The sequence below is a fragment of the Toxotes jaculatrix genome, chromosome 6 (genome assembly GCF_017976425.1).
Source record: "Toxotes jaculatrix isolate fToxJac2 chromosome 6, fToxJac2.pri, whole genome shotgun sequence".
Classification (NCBI taxonomy): Eukaryota; Metazoa; Chordata; class Actinopteri; family Toxotidae; genus Toxotes; species Toxotes jaculatrix.
In genome coordinates, this window is record NC_054399.1 from 1,171,369 (window position 1) to 1,190,639 (window position 19,271).

Here is a 19,271-nt window from a genome sequence, read left to right on the forward strand (position 1 = left end):
CTGACTTGGCACAGTCAACAATGCATGCGGATCCGTGTGTTTGGGGGTGGGGGCTCAGTGGGCTTATAGTAATTCCCAGAATAAGCTGAGAATGTGGGAACTGGTCCTATTCGAGAGAAAAAACAAACAAAGTGGGCGATCGGAATGAGTACTTATCTAATTCATGATTTTTAAACCCCCAGAACTCTCTCGAAGGTGAGTGAAGCGAACATCATCTCACAGATGGTCAGTCCAGCCAGGGATAATGCTGCCTTCACGGCTGCTGCGTAGAAAATTCCTGTCTGCTGAGTAGCTTTACATAACAAGAGAAAACAACACGCTCAGTAAGCTCACACTCAGAGACTTTGTCCGTTCCTATGCTGGAAATGAAGTAAACACTATTCTATTGCAGTGAAATGAGGCAGAGTAAAATGTTCGTCGAGTACATGATTCAAACGGAATCCACACATCAAACAAGCTGATTTGAGAAACCGTAAACGCGGCCCTGCTCCATGTTCCCGATGACGCGGGCGCTCACCGTCGCTGCTTTCTCATCTGGGTGTCACCAAAAACCGAAGCTGTGTTGGCTTCGTCGGGTCATGTCCATTTTCCGTCGCTCTCATATGTAAACAAAGCCGATTTCCGACAACCGTGAAGGCAGCACCACATCACCGTGACGGCATCCCCTCCTCCTCCTGACCGCTGTACTTCATTGGAGGCCGGTTTGGCTTTAAAACGAATGGCCGTTAAAACTGAGGGTGGCAGTAACGTAACACCGTGGGTACCAGCTGCCGTATAACCCCGCAGAAGAAGAGGGAGGGAAACACAGTGCACGGACAAGTAAGTTGTGTTAGCTGACCAGGGGCCTGCACTACGAAGCAAGATCAACACACCCGGGACATCTTTTCGTTATCACTGAGCCTAAACACCGGCTGTCTTAAATAACCTGCATCACGAAGCTGGTTAAAAGCTGACCCAGCTGACCCAGCTAACTCTGGGTATTCGTCAGGCAAGACATCGGAGCGTTTCATTTTTATTTATGAGTATGGTCACAAAGTCACCTCATGTTTCTCTGATCCGCAGTCATGGAACGAGAATAAAAACATCAACACTCTCGGGAATTCTTTCGGGTTGGAAGACTCTTTGTGCAATTAAAATGAAGCTGTAATGGCTGCTATGTCGTTATTTAGTGTGAAAATGTCTCTTTGTTTAAAAGCTCTGCTTTAAAACCAGAGTGGACACATGGAAAACCTTAAACAGCAAATCGATTCGACTCCTCTATAAACAACAACAACAAAAAAAAAAAATCCGTTGCTCTTTATTATTTGTCACTTTATTGTGAACTCTTTTGTCCCTGTCGGGATCCTGTAGGAATACTGACTCTGGTTTTCCAGTGATCTGATTGGTCAATAGTTTGGGCCGTTGACGTAGACAGGCTCCGATCCTCTGAGGCGCCGTTGTTCAGGAGCAGCTTCGGTGCGCAGTGAAAGACGTCCCCCGGTAAGACGGGAAGCACTGTCGTAACCCTGAAAAGCAAGGCTTAAACCCGAGGTTACCAGGCTAACCCCAAACCCTGGTTCGTAGCACAGGCCTCTGGTGGTGGCTCAACTTCTCTCAGCACATGGTGTTTCTTAAAGGAGGACTGGGGGTAGCTATCCTCACTGTGATTCACGACAACAACAGAAAACTAAGGGGGCAGTTAGTACGTTTAGCAGGCAATAACTAATGTTGCTAGCTTTGACTTAAGGTGGGTAGAGGGTGCTAGCTTGGGTTAGCTAACGCCAGCCAGCCTGTCCGGCGGTGTGTATTGGGCTTTAGCTAACATTAGCGCGTGTTTCCTGAGTGGAGCAACAAAATTCTCAGGAGGTGAATAAGAAACTCCGACTGTGCTTCGCTGGGGTTGTAGTCTGTCACTACTATCAGATGATATAACTTGTTGCTGTGGGCTTCACAACACCATGTAGTTGTAGCTGTGCCAAGACCATGCTTTGGGTTGTTACCGCACAATGGCGCCACCCGCTGTTGTACGTTTGCTAGATATAGCATTTTGTTTTCTGTGAACAACAAAACAAACGCACCCATGTTTACTCACTTTGTTATATTTCGCTGTTTTCCCGCTCTTCAGTCAAAATGCACAAAAAGAAAGCAACAAGGAGCCAAATTAAGATTACTGACTGAAATTACTATAACAAACATGTTAATTTATTTCTACTCGAAGCTCAAAGAGTTTATCATTATACCTACTGTTCGTGTAATATTACCACTTACTATCCTATTTTTATGTTATACATGTAAACCTGTTGCTGCATTTTGAGTTATTTTTCATCTTTGTCTTTATTTGCAGCATGAACATTGCACACGTCCTGAACTGCTCCAGGTTTACGTATCGTTCAGTTAACATAAACTGCAGACGAAGGTTTTGTACTTCACAGGTAAGTCCAACACAGAAATCTTAGGTTTGGGCTCCTCTGCTTAATGTTTGTGTGGTGAGAAACTGGGATGGACTTTCCATAAATTAGACCCCGTTAAAAAAGTTCTTGGCAGGGTTGGGTGGACAGGTGGGATACATTTGAAAAATTAGATCAACTCTGAAGTCTGCTCTATTAACACCAGTACAGTGTTAGCACAGTACAAAACCACAGGGCAAAGTCATGGAATGTTAACCTATTCTACCAGCCTCTGAAACCCAGTGGTTGATGATTATTTTACTTCCACCACACTTCTTGTTGGACAGGTGCACAGCATAGTTATCATCGCATAAACAGGTAAACCTAATGCAAGTGAGCACTTCAGGTAGGTGTAACGCATTTTGGTTTTGTATTGCAGCATATGATGATGTCTCGGCACACTCACTCCAGAAGAATTGAGGGACTGGACAAAAACGTCTGGTAAGTGAGATTATTAAAACTTTCATCTACATGTGTGACACAGCACAGAGGGAGCTCTGGGCACATACTTCCCATCAGTTTTCCATTTCTAAATTCCAGAGAGCATAATCGGGGCACGGTTTCCAAGCATGGTATCGTAACCTGTCAGTTAAGGTTAAAGCTAAGCTCCGTAGTCTTTTGCGGACTGTGATGAAGGCTGCAGGGAGGAATCAACACCCTTCTCCTCGGTCTTTATACAAGGCACCTGTGCTTAGAGAGGCACAGAAAATAGTGAACCATCCAGTCAGGTTTCTCAGCAAAGCCTGGCAAGTAGAGTTTGCAGTAAAGCAACCCTTTATTCTTAATGGCATTTAGTTAGAATTACAACTGTCAAAGAATAAAAGTACTTTGCACCATGTAAAGAAAGTTGGGGAGCTGTATACAAATTTATTTCTGTATTTGTATTTTCTATAGACATGGTGTAATCTCCTGTAAATTACAACATCATCACCATTCATGCATTTACAACACAGAAAAATGCACATTTATTGTTGTCTGTAACAGAAGAAGTAGCTGTCAGCCACAGTTTACATCAAACCATAGCAAAGGTTCTGGGTGAGAGATCACAAGAGGGAAGCTTTGTAGTGCTGTGTTGATAAAATTGGTTCTTGCTACCAAACAATGAACATCGTCCGACAGTAAGCAATGCTTAGTTAACGTTAAAAAGAAAGTGCAAACTTGGGCATTACTAAATTACTTTGGACAGTAAGCACTGCGTACTGTCTGACGCCATCTTCATGGTTTGGTAGCTTCACACCACTCGCGCATGCGTGAATTCGATGACGCGAGTTCGTACGAATCGATCTTTACAAAACAAAATGAGAGTCTATTCAGAATAGGAGAATCGATTTTATCGACACAGCTCTACCAGTTACTATCTGATCCGAGTCTGTGTGGATCAACTTCGTAAATGTGTTGTGCCTGATTCACTTTTTACCCTTTGGTCACAAACTAATGGTTTATTTCTTTGTCAATTCAGGGTGGCACTTAGTTCAGTGGCAGCAAACCCATCCATTATTAATCTTGGCCAAGGCTATCCAGACATCCCACCACCATCCTATATCAAAGAGGCACTGGCGAAAGCTGCATCAGTGGATCAGATGAACCAGTACACCAGAGGCTTTGTAAGACTGATTAACTGTAAAAACTCCTTTTGACACCCACTACATTTAGACCCATCTCACACAATGCAGTGTACAAGATTGTTGTTTCACAGTCTATAGTTACAATTTAACTACCATTACTGTTCTAACGGGCCAGACACAACACGACAGCTGCACCACTGTACTCTGAAACCCATTATTTCCAATGGCTTATGCTGTGCCACTCTTCTAATTTACATTTTCTGTTTATTGAAAAGGGTCACCCATCTCTGGTGAAGGCTCTTTCTCAGGTTTATGGGAAGGTCCATGGACGTCAGATTGACCCTTTCAAAGAAATCCTGGTCACAGTCGGGGGTTATGGTTCCTTATTCAGCACCATGCAAGGATTGGTGGATGAGGGAGACGAGGTGAGGACTTTACTCTTTCTCACTGGGTCATACAAGGGTGTTTATATTCATCCACATTCATAAACATGCTCCCAATATTTACAGTATGTTTGTTGTGTAATGTCTCTCCCTCCAGGTCATCATAATAGAACCTTTCTTCGATTGCTATGTACCTATGGTACGCATGGCAGGGGCCAAGCCTGTGCTGGTTCCATTGCGCCTTGTAAGTTTCACCTAAGCCGCTGCTGTTTGACTCACATGTTCCATATTTACAGTATTAACTTCACCTTCTGCTCTGGAAATGTAGGAGATTTTAAGAGTCAGGAAACAAAATATCTCTTGCACTGTTTTAGAAATCTGGAAAGAAGACCATCACAAGTGCAGACTGGTTTCTTGACCCAGATGAACTTTCCAGTAAATTCAACTCTAAGACAAAGGCCATCATCATCAACACTCCCAACAATCCCATAGGAAAGGCAAGTACACATCACAGTCCTCGCTCATTCTGTTTGAGAAATGGAAACTCTCGATGACATGGCAGAAAAACCCAGTGCTTTCAGTAGTTTCTGTTGTGTTCCTGCAGGTTTTCACCAGAGAGGAGCTGCAGATGATCGCTGACCTCTGTATTAAACATGACACCCTGTGCTTCAGCGATGAGGTGTATGAGTGGCTCGTCTACAGGGGCCACCAGCATATTAAAATTGGTACGTTTTCAGCTCAACATATTTATTATTTTTATAAACAGAAAAGTATATAAGAGCCAATCAGCTTCATCCATCTATGCAACAGAAGCTCCTCCACTCTTTACACACAGCTACAGGGATGCTAACCTCTAAAACACGCTGCAGCAAATGCTTTAGATTCCAGCTTCACCAGAGCTGTGTTATAAATATTAGTGTGGTTGTGGCCTCACACTTCTCACCCTGACCTCAGGGGCATTTCAAGCATTCGCTTTATATACACCAGAACAGTTCTGTAGAAAACTGAGTCTTGAATTTCCTGAGAATGACATGTGGTTTTTGTTCTCTGTAGCCACTCTGCCTGGAATGTGGGATAGAACAATCACCATCAGCAGTGCAGGGAAAACGTTTAGTGTTACTGGATGGAAGGTGAGAAGTCTGTGGATTTAAAACTCTGTTTTAACTCCGCTGTCATTTCTTCATCGCGCAATTAAACTTTGTGTCTTCTAGCTTGGTTGGTCCATAGGACCTGAGCACTTGATAAAGCACCTTCAGACCGTCATGCAGAATACTCTGTACACCTGTCCGACACCTTTACAGGCAAGTGTGCAAAGCTTCTCTTCTTCAAAGTGTAAGAGTAAGCACAGAAAAATCAAATCTCTTTTCTCGTTTTTATTTTGGAGTGTGTCTGTTAATCTGCAGGAGGCTGTGGCACAAGGTTTGCTCCTGAACTACGAGCGGATGGGTCAGCCTGAGTGCTACTTCACCTCACTGGCAGAAGAGCTTGAAAGCAAGAGAGACCACCTGGCTGCCATCCTGCAGGAGGCTGGTATGGTTCCTGTCATCCCAGAGGGAGGCTACTTCATGCTGGTGGATATCACATCTCTCAGTGAGTTACTGCACCATTAAACTAACATCACTGGCTCATTCACACTGGTGTTGCTTGCAAATAATGTGGACATCTACACAGTTTCATCAACAGTTTCCACTTTTCATGTTGATGTTCTGTGTCTCACAGAAGTGAAATGAACAGTTAACTACCAATTTATGTGCAAATTTATGAACTCAGAGAGGAGAAATAACACCCCAGTTAATCACTGTGATCGGAGAGTTAACAGACATGTCAAACATCTTAGATCAGTTTATGTAAAAGAAGATACTCAGCACTTATACTGAAAGATTGTTGTACTGAATCCAAAGGTTTCTTTGCACCTGAACATCTATTTGCATCGATTTCATGAGTTCGGGATGAGCCAGAGGGATTACTACTGGACCACACAAACATTAAAACAGCAAAAACGTATTTTTCTAAAACAGGCTCATGATTAAAAAGCTTTTAATGTGTAACTTAGACAGAGAGATTGCTACTGGACATTCTTTTGTCCTTGGATGTACCCTACTATTCAAAATAAATCAGTTACTACTGGGAACATTTTAGGGAGAAGAACATGTTAAAATATGAACTTGAAACATCATAAATCCTGGTATTTTACCACACAGCTCCTCTCCTGTGTATTCACCTCTGTCCTGTGTTCCCTGCAGATCAGGACCTGTCACATATGGATGATGATGAAGCCTATGACTACAAGTTCGTGAAGTGGATGATTAAAGAAAAGGTAAATGAACTGAGTTCTTTCCATTTTGCTCCCCATAACATATACAGCATTCACACTGCTGCCATTACGTTTTAATTTTTCACTGTGGTTCTTAATGAAAAATTGTTTTTCTCTGTAGAAACTGGCAGCCATTCCAGTAACAGCATTTGTTGGAGAGGAGTCCAAGAAGCAGTTTGAGAAATACATTCGCCTTTGCTTCATTAAGGTAAATACAAAAACAGTCTCACTGTTTCAAACCAAAAACACAGAACATCCAGTAAAGACAAATGTTGGCTGAGGTGCAGTTTCCTCTTTTCTACACTGAAAAACAGTATTTTCATAACCTTAAGTTGTCTCTCTATCTACAGCAAGATAGTACACTCAATGCAGCAGGGAACATCTTGAAAAACTGGAATAAGATTTAATGGGGTGCAGTGTCTGAAGATCAGACTGAAGGATCGGGATTTGACTGCAACACTTTGCACACACTGGGAGTTATTGAAATGTTTATAGTAAAACTATTAACAGTAAAAGGTGTGTCCACACTTCAGAGTGTATGCTGCTTTAAGGGAGAAGGTTCCGTAGTCAACATGGACTGTAGTGATAAATCCACTGTGGCGTGAGGTGAGAGGACATCTTTATCCAGTATCCCACAGTGGACAGAAACATCCCCTTATTCATTCCTGTGGTCAGTGTGTAGTGTAATGTACCATTTTTCAGTCCATATTTACATAGAGATCTAACAACAGACACACAACAGACAGGTGTTTACTGCTGTGGTCCCAGGTGGGGTTGGACCTCTTTGACTTACAGATCAGCAAATATGAATAAAAAGTCACTGAGGATGGAATCAGCTGTGGACTTTGCCAGCGTTTGTATTTGCTTTCCATGCTCTCTCTGTGGAAATGTAACGTCAAACGATGCAGATGTTTGTTGTGCCAACAAAGTTTTGTTCAGATCAAAGCAGTTAATAAATGTACTGACTCAGCTTATCATTTTCCAGATCATACTGTTGTTGTCTTACACTCAACCCTTTCACTTTTTTCACAAAGTGCAACCCAGTACACGCGTGTTCTGACATTCATGCCAACAGTGACATGTAATCCTGATAAGCATTAAATACTCCGTATGATTTATTATGCAGACCTTTACCTTAGACTATGGCTTTGTCAGCTCATCATAGCAAAGTGGTACCTGGGTGGTGTAGGTACCAGATCTGCTCACAGATGATGTCACACTGTGTGTGTGTGTGTGTGTGTGTGTGCGCGCGTGTGTTTGTGTGTGTATGTGCCACCAGCGACCATTTGAACGAGCATCTTCCGGTTGTGCGATTGTTTGTGTTGCATGTCAGAGGTTTCAGACCAGTGATTTGTGGCAGTTCTGCAGGATTTTTGCGGGACTGAACATGGAATATAATTTAAAACAAAAGAAGCAATCGCCTTTTTCGTGTTGGTGGGTTTGGTTGAAGTGTGATGTGAGTGAGGATGTGATTACAAATGTCAGTTTGCAGTTAGGATGGAATAAGCTGGTGTATTGACTTATTAACTATTAACAGTATTATTAACAGTATGATGTAGTATGTCATTTCCACAAGTGAAGGCACGGCTGCATAATTAACCTTCCACAAACTGTCAACAGGAAGCTTGTAGTGATTCACCTGTGCATTAATAGGTGGCTTTGGATCAGGCCTGACTGGGACCTGACTCATTGCCAGTGGAATGGATCAGTGGGAACTTGAACGTAGAGACTTGCACCTGTTGTGATTGACTGTGTCTCACCTGAAAAAGGATCAACTGTATTGCCTTCATTTTCTGCGTGTTCAGAAAGTACAGCTGGCTTCCTCGCTCCCTCAACTCCAGACTCAGCAGCAGGTGTAGCAGAGACAACAGGTAACCCTTCACTGTAACTGTGCAGTAAGCATGACTCCCTGTGAGGCTTTACTATAAACATCTTACACACCTACATGTGTTTGAACTGCCCTTTATCATAGAGAAGCATGTTTTTGATGGCGTGACCTCGACACTGTCGACATACATGAGCTCAGTGATGTGAAAACACTGGGCTGAGCTGTAACTGCTCCACAGTGAGGAACTATAAAGCACTTTTCTCAGTTAATGTCAGCACTTCAGTTTCAGAACAGTGTAAATCATCTTGATCTCAGAGTGAGACAGCAGAGCTGACCTCTGGTGGCTGATTGAAATGTTCAGGCCACACTGGTTGTGTTGTTACTGAGGGCTTTGATAAAATCCTGGTGCTGTGAATGCTGAGTCACTGTCATGGCTCACTGGGACCCTCCAACAGGATGGAGCCATCATTAATGTTATCAGCCACAAAGTTCCAGTCTTTCTCACACAGGCTGGTTTTCTAGGCAGAGAGGAAACTTTTCTCCTCCACATTTCTGTACTCTCAGTAGAATCCATCTGTAGTAATATAGTCATTTTTTTTAATTTTACAAATTTCAGTTGTGCAAGTTTCCATAAGCAGTGGCTACATTTTTATACAGGAGTGAACTCCACTGTTTTGGGGAGATGGAGTCAGTCTTAACGATGTTACTGACCACATGAGAAAAACATTAAGCCAGTCCGCCCCTTACTGTGATCATGTTAATGAACCAATCCTGACGTGTGTCATGTACGATATGTACACAACACAGTTCAACAGAATCAGTCGTCGTATTTCTATCACATGGAAGCACTGGCAGGTGCACTGCACCACTGAGAGGACAGAAACAGGCAGAAGATATTTGGACATGTCACAGGGAGAATGATCAATGATGGCTGAATTCCATTTAGCTGCCTCGGGTTGGTCACGCTGTCACAGCTCACTGCGACACTTGTATAGGACGCAGCCATTGTTATTTTTATTAGTAACACCTTTGCTTTTCCTACTATGACCAGTGAAAACATCTCATGAGAAAAATAAGAAATAAGAAAAGTTGATCTGATTCTTACAAAGTTCCAGATATTTCACAATCAAAAGGCTCATTTCTCTGACTGGGCTGGAGAAGTAAAGGGAGTAAGGCAGAGGTAGCTGGCTCATTTCCATCTAATTTGATTGTAGTTCCTGCTGTGTAATTCACAACAAAGCAGAAGAGACAGCAAAGTTAAAAAAAAAAATCCATCTGTGCCTTTTTAAAATGACTCCGACACAATGTTCTCTGTAAACTGTGGTAAACAGTCGTCCGTGCAGATGTATCCATGGACAGGCCAGGTGTGGAGCAAAGTAACTGGTACGTACTAATTAACCTTCTTCACAGGAGACGGTGACGCGTCAATCCCAGAAATGCACAGCTGTGATTAATAACATTAACGATGGTTCCATAGTGTTTAAGGGCCCCAAGTGGGCCACCATGCACAGTATCACAGGCTTTGAACTGAATCACCTGAATGGAATGCAGCCATCATTAAATTACTTAACTTCTATTTTCCTGCTGTGGCTTTTTAATATATCTTATTTGAAAAAGGTCTGTTTATGTGTCGTCAGATCCACACTGCACTGTGAATAATTATGTGTGCTGAACCTTTTGACCACTTGAGGGAGACAAAGTACATCAGACTCCAAACAGAAGTTGATAATGCACATTTAATGTAGTATTTAGTGTTTTTCTTTCCATTTTACAACAGTGATGCAAAAGAAAAACAAAAGCTAACTCATGTTGTGTTTGATGTTCATTTATTTTAAGGTTTAGTAACTTTTTACTCTACACTTTAAACATGGCTGCTGCTGCCTCAGTAGGTTGGAGATATGGAAGCATCAGGTATGGTCACAGCCACAGTGGAAGAACAAGGACATGCTTTGCCACAAAAAAAAAAAAAATTAAATGACTCCCTACAGATTTGATTACTTGTTAATTTATACATAAGTCTGTGAGCTGCTGGGCCTAAAACACTGTACTTGTGTTGTTAGTGCTGTGATGAGAGCAGGAAGGTGTCGGGGTCTCAGTGGTAATAAGATGTTAGAATTTCAGTGTACTTACAGCACCTACATACATTTACATTTAGACAGTGTCCAAACCACAGGCACACTGTGTATCTGAAGGCTGGTGAGTTAACACGTGCTATGGAGCTTTGTCATGAATAAGCCATATGTTAATCAAACACTGCATGTATATAGTTACAGTGTTTAGTAATAGTAGTTCATGATACATGGATTGTATTTAAATCTCCAAACAGTCCTAAAGATCTGTAGGAACACGTGGAAAATGGCATGAAGCAGGAATATGAGAAGTGCTCTCACAGTCATTATATAGTAATTGGAAAATACCAGTAAATTACTTGTGAGCTTTGTTTTGTTTGGTTGCTCAGGACGTGACATTTAAAGACGAACTGTTAATGAACAGATGAGGTCTCTTTCCTTTAGAAATCTGACACATGTTTCCTGTCACGTTCAGAACTCAAGCAGGCCCATGGATCATGACCGTACTGGGGTAAATGATGGGATTCAGTGTGTGAAGCAGGTCTTTGTCTGCTCGTGAACCTTTGGTGCAGTAAACACCCAGCTTAAAGCTGTCATAGTCAGCAGTGGTATGTCTGCACTTAGTCTGGTGAAGGAAGCACTATCTGATGAAATGTTTTTAATTGTAGCCTCAGAGTTAATAGTTAACGTTCCAAGCTACTTGGCATGAAATTGTACTGTGTGCTCTGTACTGCTGGAACAAACAGGGGATAGGTGAGGAGGGGTGTTAATGTTCACCCCCTCCGACCTCCAGATTAACATCTACCCATCATGACTGCATGAACCTTTGAATTTATGCAGGCTGATGATGTCATGGAAACTGGAGGCCAGGTTTATGCAGGTTTATGAATAACCACACAAAACATTACACCTGGCTGCTTGGACAGAAGACCCTTTTCCTTTACACATGGATTTCTGCTGTGGAGTCCTTACTCTTTCCCTCCACTGTGTCCACAGCCTCGTGGTTATTGAATGTCAGCAGCAAGCATGTCCAGTAATCTGACCCCTTGGTCTGTGGTGTGTTAGCACATCCAGAAATGATGAGGTTGCTTCTAATAACTACAAAAGTGGTTCACTGTGATTTGAGTATAGTGAATTAAAACACTGAACTGATTAAATGTGTTTAAATCAGACGGCACAAATCAGATTTATCAATAACAGTTTCAATGAATGCATTTGAAGAGAGGCTTTGGAAACCATGACCTCTGCTTTCTTATCCGCTGCATGAACAGTACGAGCTTCCTCTGCCTGTAGAATGTTCTGGCTGCTTCAGTCACATGTAGTAGCTGTTTTTTTCCCCACGTTTGCTCATTTTCTGTTTTAGGTAACAGTGTCTAGCATTAACTAATACACTATGTGCCCTGTCGACTGAATTTTTCATGTGTAGGAATACCCAGCACCATGAATGTATAATGCTACACAGTTGTGTGAACTGATCCTGGGAACACAGCAACTGCAGTTAAAAATCTGAATAGGATTATTATGCAGGCAGCTGTAATCAGACATGTTTCGTGTGCGGTTACCAGATCCCTGTGGATTAGATGTTCGTCTGCATAATACCGTCATAATTTATGTTAATTATGATTATTGTGCCAATAATCTAATGTCACGATTTCTGTTATGAAGGAGGAATTAGGTTATTGTTGCCCTTAAAACGAGACCAGATGTTTGTATTATTTTATGTTACCTCTAGGTGGCCATGTTGATCATATTCTGCAGTGGAACATAGCAGAGCAGACTCTTTCTTAGTGCTTTCAAACCAAACTTTGCCAAACAAAGTGTTTTCATTGGAGAAGAATTGATTTTGGTTGAACGATAGTCCACATACTCCTAAAGGAAGACGGAGATATCCTGACTTTTAGTCTGTAGTATGGGTCAAGTTCCAAAAATGCTATGTCACAGATATCCCATAATGCAGCTTGATAGCATCAGTTCATGTACAGAATGGTCTCTCATTGTCAAGTCTGTCTCTGGAAATCTCCCTCCAGAGCTCCACGAGACATTGTACCAGTCAGTAGTACTCCTCGTGAGCAGTAAAGTAAAATTCACGTGTGCCCCTGTGCAGCATTCAAAGACACTTTTCTGCTGTAAACTGTGTAACAGCAGAATTGAATTTAGAACAGGAAGTAAAAATGGCTGAAGGGGTCACAGACGGATCAAAATAAAGTACTAATCCTCAAAGCATAAAAACATTTTTATTAGACTAATTCTGCAGCATTTCACAGCATATGTCATATATCTATTGTGACTGAGACATAAATATCTGTGAGAATTTGAGGGGTGTACCACGGCACCCCCTAACGATGTCCGCTCTCACCCAGGCCATATGGCAGTGTGTTACCAGCTCTTATTGCCAGCCCCAGCTCTGTGCACACGGGCTAACAGCTTGGTGGACACATAATTAATTTGCTAAGGCGTCTGCCATTTATTTTCCAACCTACATTTTGTTAATTGGACAGAGGAGGTTAAAATCAAATGAATGTCTCAGGGTATGTTAAGGCTACTAATTGCATGGAATTTACAAGATAGTGCTTGCTTGTGGGAATTCAGAATCAGGGGAGATAGCGGCTGCTGGGGAGGAATGTGGTGAAAACATCGTACGTTTTTACTAATGTGCTGAGTAGGGCTTGTGCTAAAGTCCACGGAGGACAAGGGACGGTCACTGATGATTGTAGACAAAAATCTGACTTATCATTTGGGAAAAATAAAAAATGAAGGAAACGCAGCAGAAGAGCAGAAGGGCCAGTTTGTTCTCACAGACCTGCCTCACATGGCTCGGGCTGCTTGTAATGTGTAATTTCTGTTGTCCTGTGTTGTTTACAGCATAATGGAACCTGACATAGCCCCCTCCTTTTCTCTGTTGCGTCATTTTGCCGATGCTACCATTCAATTCACTAAGCAGTAACTGTCTCTTACGAGCAAAGTTGAATTAGACATGGAATATGAATTTAATCAAGTTAATTGACTAGTAAATGCAAATGTTATTAGGAGCTGGAATATGCGGCATAAATCTCGACGATGCCTGGTTTTTGTATTTTGTAAACATCAAAAGATGATGATGAAAGTTGTTATCTAAATGATCAGAGAGATAGAAATGTGTATAAAGAGAAACAGTTAATTAGAAATCCTGAATATAAAATAGGTCTGCCATTGTATTATGTTTTCATTTAATACAGTTCCTTCATACTGAATAATTAAAAATGGCCGTGCACTCAGATAGCAAATAATTAGCTGAGAAAGATTAGAAACATTTAGGAATATCACATAAAACGAGATACTCCGTGTGTCAGCTGCTTTTTCATGTCATGGAACTTTGTAAAGTCTGAGCTGTTTTCTGGAGGTGGAGGAGTGAAATGATGGGGTTAGAAGTGCTGAGGCATGGAGACGGTGCACCAGGGGTTAATGACAACACAAATGATTGCGCTCATTCAGGCTTTCAGGGGATGATCCAGCTAGCCAGCGCCTGCGGCAGCTGCGTGGAAGGGGTGTTCGTATGGTGCCCCTAGAGCTGAGCAAAGCGGGGCACATTGTCCACGGTGGCAATCCCTGCTGTTGTTAATCACCTGCCTTCCCCCCAGTCTCACCCCCCTTCTCCGGTTCTTTCTCTCTCTCTTTCCCCTGCACTGATTTGCAAGCGCAGATTAATCAGAGCATGGGGGCCTTGATGAAATTTTGCTGTTATTGTTCCCAATTTTAGCAACATCTTTTATTGTCTTCATCATTCATTTACAGGAGGGAGAAGGGGGGACTGTGTCAATTATGCAAATGATGTTGCACACTTTTGCAGATTACTTCATTCGGTTGCCATTGTTTGTGAGAATTTAATTATTAAATATTATTATGCTCATGTTTCCTTCAATTTTCCGAAGCTTTGTTTCAATTTGATCTCTCCTCCAGCTGCTCATCCCTTTGCTCTGAGCCAGAATCAAAGCAGGCTGGCACGCCAAGGCCAAACAAACTCCCCTCAATTTAATGATTTTGAAGTTAGTACCTCGCTCTCATCTGTGGGCTCAAAACTATGATTGGAAAAAGGCAGACCACATCCAGTTTAATGACCGAGAATTGAATTCAGGTTTATTCAAAATTGACATTCAATTATGTTGCACCTAATGACATTTTAATCTCTTTTCTTTAATTGCCAGGAATTGGCTTTTCAAAGGCTTTGTCTGGCAGCAACACAGACAGTCTGAATAAAGAATACAGATTGGTATTAGATCCCGGTGATGATAGGCAAATTAAAGCTTTTATAGTTCACACATTCAGAGGAAAGGCAATGTTCCCTTATTAGACATTTCATTCCCTGTTTCTTGAAGCCATCGCTGCCATCTTTGCTCTGACATAAGTTAGGAATTTAAATACTGCAATACATTTTAGAAGGTATTCATTTCTTCAAACTCTTATTTGATCATGTTTGATTATTTTACATGTATTTATTACATGTAGATGAGCTGATTGATCTGTTTCATTATCATTTTTCACATCTCTGCCTGTGGCTGTTCCTGACGTGCTGCATGGCCACAGGTTTGAACTGACCATCACTGCCTCCTTCAGTGTCTAGAGCTAAAAAATCATTTTATTTCAGCCAAATCTTCAACACTTCCAGCTGAAATTAACATGTCAGGTATTAACATACCTGACATGATTAGCTGAAACCAACTTTGACTTTGAGCAGAGCAGAAAATAACAAGGAAGTTCCAAAATCAAGGCCAACTTCATTTAGGTCTAACAGGCTAAAACTACACTTTTCAGAATGATGCTGTTCCTAACATATTCATCATAATGACAGTTACTCCATTGCGTGTCTCAGAGGGTTTGAGCTCACCTCTGTGTCTGTAAAGTGAATCATTTAGGATCTACTCTTAGCCAACTGAAGAGACAACTGGAGCTTCCATGATAGTATGGTATTTCCAAATCAAAAGACGTGATAAATAGCTTTTATTTTTAAATTTGTTCGTACATCGAAAGGTTTTTTTACTTTTATCTTCCACTTTGGTCTGAAATGTCATTTCTTGTGGTTGGATAAATGCACTTCCTGAGTCAGTAGTGTCATTGCTTCCTTTGCTACCCTTGCCCTTTGGTGACTTGCCCTGACAGAGAAATCTTATAGGATTCCCGTGTCACTGTTTATCTCATGCACACAGCGTTCCTCACCACAGGTCACTGGTGGAATTATACACCAACTGCACCTTTGACTGCACCAGTTTAAAGGGATAGGACGAGGTCATGAGACAGCCTCATGAAGGGGAGCGGCTGGTTCACGAGGGGTTGGGGGCTGGGGCCTGAAAAACATAACCCAAGGAGCACTTTCTCTCTGATTACTCATTGACATTTTCCTGCCTTGTGGGACACTTCTGTGTCTGACAGTTGTTCCCGCAGTGGGTGTGTTCAGCAGCGTGTCCGGCGCCACTCGTCATGTTGGCCATGGCTGTGGCTGGGAGGAACAGCTGTCTGTGTTAACGAGGCCATAGCCACACAGACCAGCGAGGCGGCGGTGCTCAAGCAGACCAGAGCACCACTCAGGCTCCATAAGGCCCCGGGATACGTAAACAATGACTTAATGAGAATGTGTGCCATTACTGTAATTAACACAGCTCACGTCAAGCACTGTCAGCTTTCAAGAGTTTCAGGAAGGTCTTGCATTACATTGAAAAGGCTGGCATGCAATGACCAGAGGCCCTCCCTACAACATTCACAGCACAGTCTAAGCAGAGCACAAACACACTCAATAAAACAGCACATAAAAAGATTACAATCTACCTTCTGTAATTTAAGCACCAAGCATAAATATCATTATCTCTAATATTTATTTTTTATGTTATGATCTGTAATTTAATCTCAATCTGTTTTATTTTTATTTGTTAGTATTTATTTTTTGTATTTGCGCTCCAGAATAAATCCTGTGTGTCACAGATGCAGTTTGTATCTGAAGGTTACTCAGCCTCTCGCATCATGCAGTGTAATAACATCGCTTCAGCTTGACTGGCAGATTTTCCGTCTACTGTTGCTGCTTTTTTCTTCAGATTATCTTTGTTCTTACATTAATTTGACCAGAGAGCAAAACAAAAGGGAGAGTAATGGCTTTTTTATTTCTCGTGACCACTACAGCGTAATATTCTATATTAAAATGCTGGAAGTGTGTGAAACTAGTGACTCTTGAGCAAGTTAATCCATAAAACACAAACCCATTTCTCCATATATGAAGTGCTTTTTTTGGTAATAGTTCCAGTGTATCCCGATCATCGGTATCCTGCTTAAATGGAAAACGCATCGAACTGAGGAAGCAAGCTTATTTTGATGTGCTTCTCCTTTCATCTACAAGCAAGACAAATTAACTGGTTAGAGTTTGCAAGATATTATCTGGTTACCTGTTCAGAGTACATAGAAGCAACAGACCAATCACAGTTAAGGTGTAGTCGACATGTCCCTCACCACAGTCTGATTACGTTCCACTCAAAACCCCACGGTGCATCTAAACTCCAGGTCTGACTTCAACCTGTGGACTTTTGTGTTTACAGCGAAAGACACTACGATGGTTAGCTAGTCATGTCTCAGTGAGTCAGAGTTAAACACAACTTTAATTGATGATATTGGGTGAAGGTTCCAGAGACGTATCCGATACTTATCAGGGTTTTTTGTGTTTAGGGAAGATTCACAGGCTGAATCTAGTGGTTAAAGCTGTCACCTTGCTACGGACTCTGCCACTGTCATCAACACTGTATATGAGAGAGGCATAATGTGAGCAGCAGCACATTCGTTTGGTCAGATGCGCTGAAATGTGGCTGAAATGCTTTCTGTGCAGACACGCTGTAACATTACGATTGGGTGTGGTCAGTGACGCAGTGGTACTCTCTCCTCTGCTGGTGTAAGAAGTGGGCAATCTGTCTTGGACAGCCCAGTCCATAGGTAGAGGTCTCAGGATTAGCAACAAACATTGTTTTTGGTAGCTTGGGATCATGGTAACTAGCTAACTAAATGGCGTAACATCAATGATGAGAAAAAAAAAATCCACTAACAAACTTTCATTCTCAAAGTGGCGGCCAGCTGTCACAGTGAACAGGAGGTAACAGAAGTCAGAGCTTGATTACAGGCTTTTGTATGGGGTGAAAAAAAGAAGGTGATGATGTGTTACAAAGGTCAGATACCAGACTTAAAACTGAGACACTGTGATATTGTAGGGATAAAATGTGTATCGAGCAAATATGTGGAGCCTGTGGATCAGCTGTGGAAGCTTTTGAGGTACATTTTATTCATAGATGTCGATATTTAAATCCTCACTGTGAAAATGACCTCTGATGCACTGGTTTGCTTTGATGCCTCCGTTGATCTGGGATGACACTGCTAAAATAAGAACAAAAGGTGTGTTGTAGTGCTGAGAAAGGAAAACGTATGTGAGTGTGTTGTTTGGGCTCTGGATGCAGCACATTCAGCCCGAACTGTTTTTGCAGAGAAGCAACATTATTAACAGTTAATCATAGAGTGAAGTTGTCAGCGGGGGTGGCTGCAGTTTTCATAATGGCCTAATTTCTAGCAATTGCAGACTAATTATCTGCATTTGCAGTTGTTGTGAATTCTCTTTGTAACTATGCGGGAATTTTAATATAGAGTTTATAGTCCAGGGATGAGTTGTTGGGTTATATGTCTTGAAAAACACCATAGAGCATAACAGCCCCATAAAGCTGTGACGTAACTGCAGCATAATTAAGGAGGTAAATTCTGAACAGAAGACTGTTGCTTTAATCCACTGCCTCCGATCAGAGACTGTGCAGTATGGGGTTAGGGTTAGGGGTTAGCACACATCATTTTTAATAAAAGAAAGCATTACATTTGGACAAAATATTAATAAAATATAGACCAAAATTATTACAACAAAATATATTAAAGCTGCGTGATACAAAATAATTATTCTTATCTTATTACTGTTGTTGTTGTTGATTATATCAGCTGGTAAACAAGTGTCCTCCTTTATAGACAAATATAGGTATAATAGGATTGGGTTAAATAACCTTAATAACCAAGTTTAATATACAGTATTGATTTAGCAGTGCTGTTTTATTTCTGTGTGTACGATGCAAGCTACAGGAACACATTTCCAAACCACTATTTTTGTGGCGATTTAAAAACACGCCATGTTTAATGATGGCATGAGTAAAGTGATACACTGAGAGTGAATGTCGCTGCAGAGACGAGATAAAAAAACGAGGCAGGTGAGGTGGTGTTTGTGTCTGAATCAGCTTTCACTGTCATTTACCTGTCTCCATGTGCACACGTTTAGTTCTGGTGTTTTTCTGCTGGTCTAATAATACCTCTAATATTACCAGTGCTAGCCAGCTGTTTTGAAATGTGATGGCGAGACATTAGACATTAGGGGGTTAGTGTTAATTCAGAAAAGGCACTGTGCCTCAGCTTTAAACTTCTGAGACACACCACTGATGTGAAATCTTTGGGGAAATGACAGTTTGTCAGTGGGCTGTAACCTAAACCACTCAGCTACTTTGCTTTTGACCCTTTGCTCTGCTTTCTCTTGCCCACTCTCCACCTTCCCGGTTATGATTCTTGTGATTTAATTTTAGTTTGTGTTACAGGTGAATCGGAGCCACTTATTTATTTTTTAAACTTTTTACAGTTGCCATATATAATGTTCCAAAAA

General features: G+C 41.6%; 1 protein-coding gene across 5 annotated transcripts; it reads left to right on the forward strand.

The window, feature by feature from the left end:
- The first annotated feature begins 702 nt into the window (after positions 1–702).
- On the forward strand, positions 703–7,660 carry LOC121183928 (kynurenine--oxoglutarate transaminase 3-like). 5 transcript variants are annotated; one of them, XM_041041249.1, is made up of 14 exons: positions 703–819; positions 2,324–2,411; positions 2,806–2,867; positions 3,886–4,030; positions 4,267–4,416; positions 4,532–4,618; positions 4,749–4,871; positions 4,979–5,099; positions 5,428–5,504; positions 5,586–5,675; positions 5,778–5,964; positions 6,618–6,691; positions 6,810–6,896; positions 7,039–7,660. In XM_041041249.1, exons 2-14 carry the CDS (start codon positions 2,325–2,327, stop codon positions 7,093–7,095), a joined length of 1,347 nt encoding a protein of 448 aa, XP_040897183.1. In that variant the 5' UTR covers positions 703–819; position 2,324; the 3' UTR covers positions 7,096–7,660. The 5 variants fall into 5 exon arrangements, with proteins under 5 accessions (XP_040897183.1, XP_040897182.1, XP_040897185.1 ...); XM_041041248.1 differs by lacking the exon at positions 703–819 and adding an exon at positions 1,351–1,479; XM_041041251.1 differs by lacking the exon at positions 703–819 and adding an exon at positions 1,450–1,555.
- Positions 7,661–19,271: the final 11,611 nt, after the last annotated feature.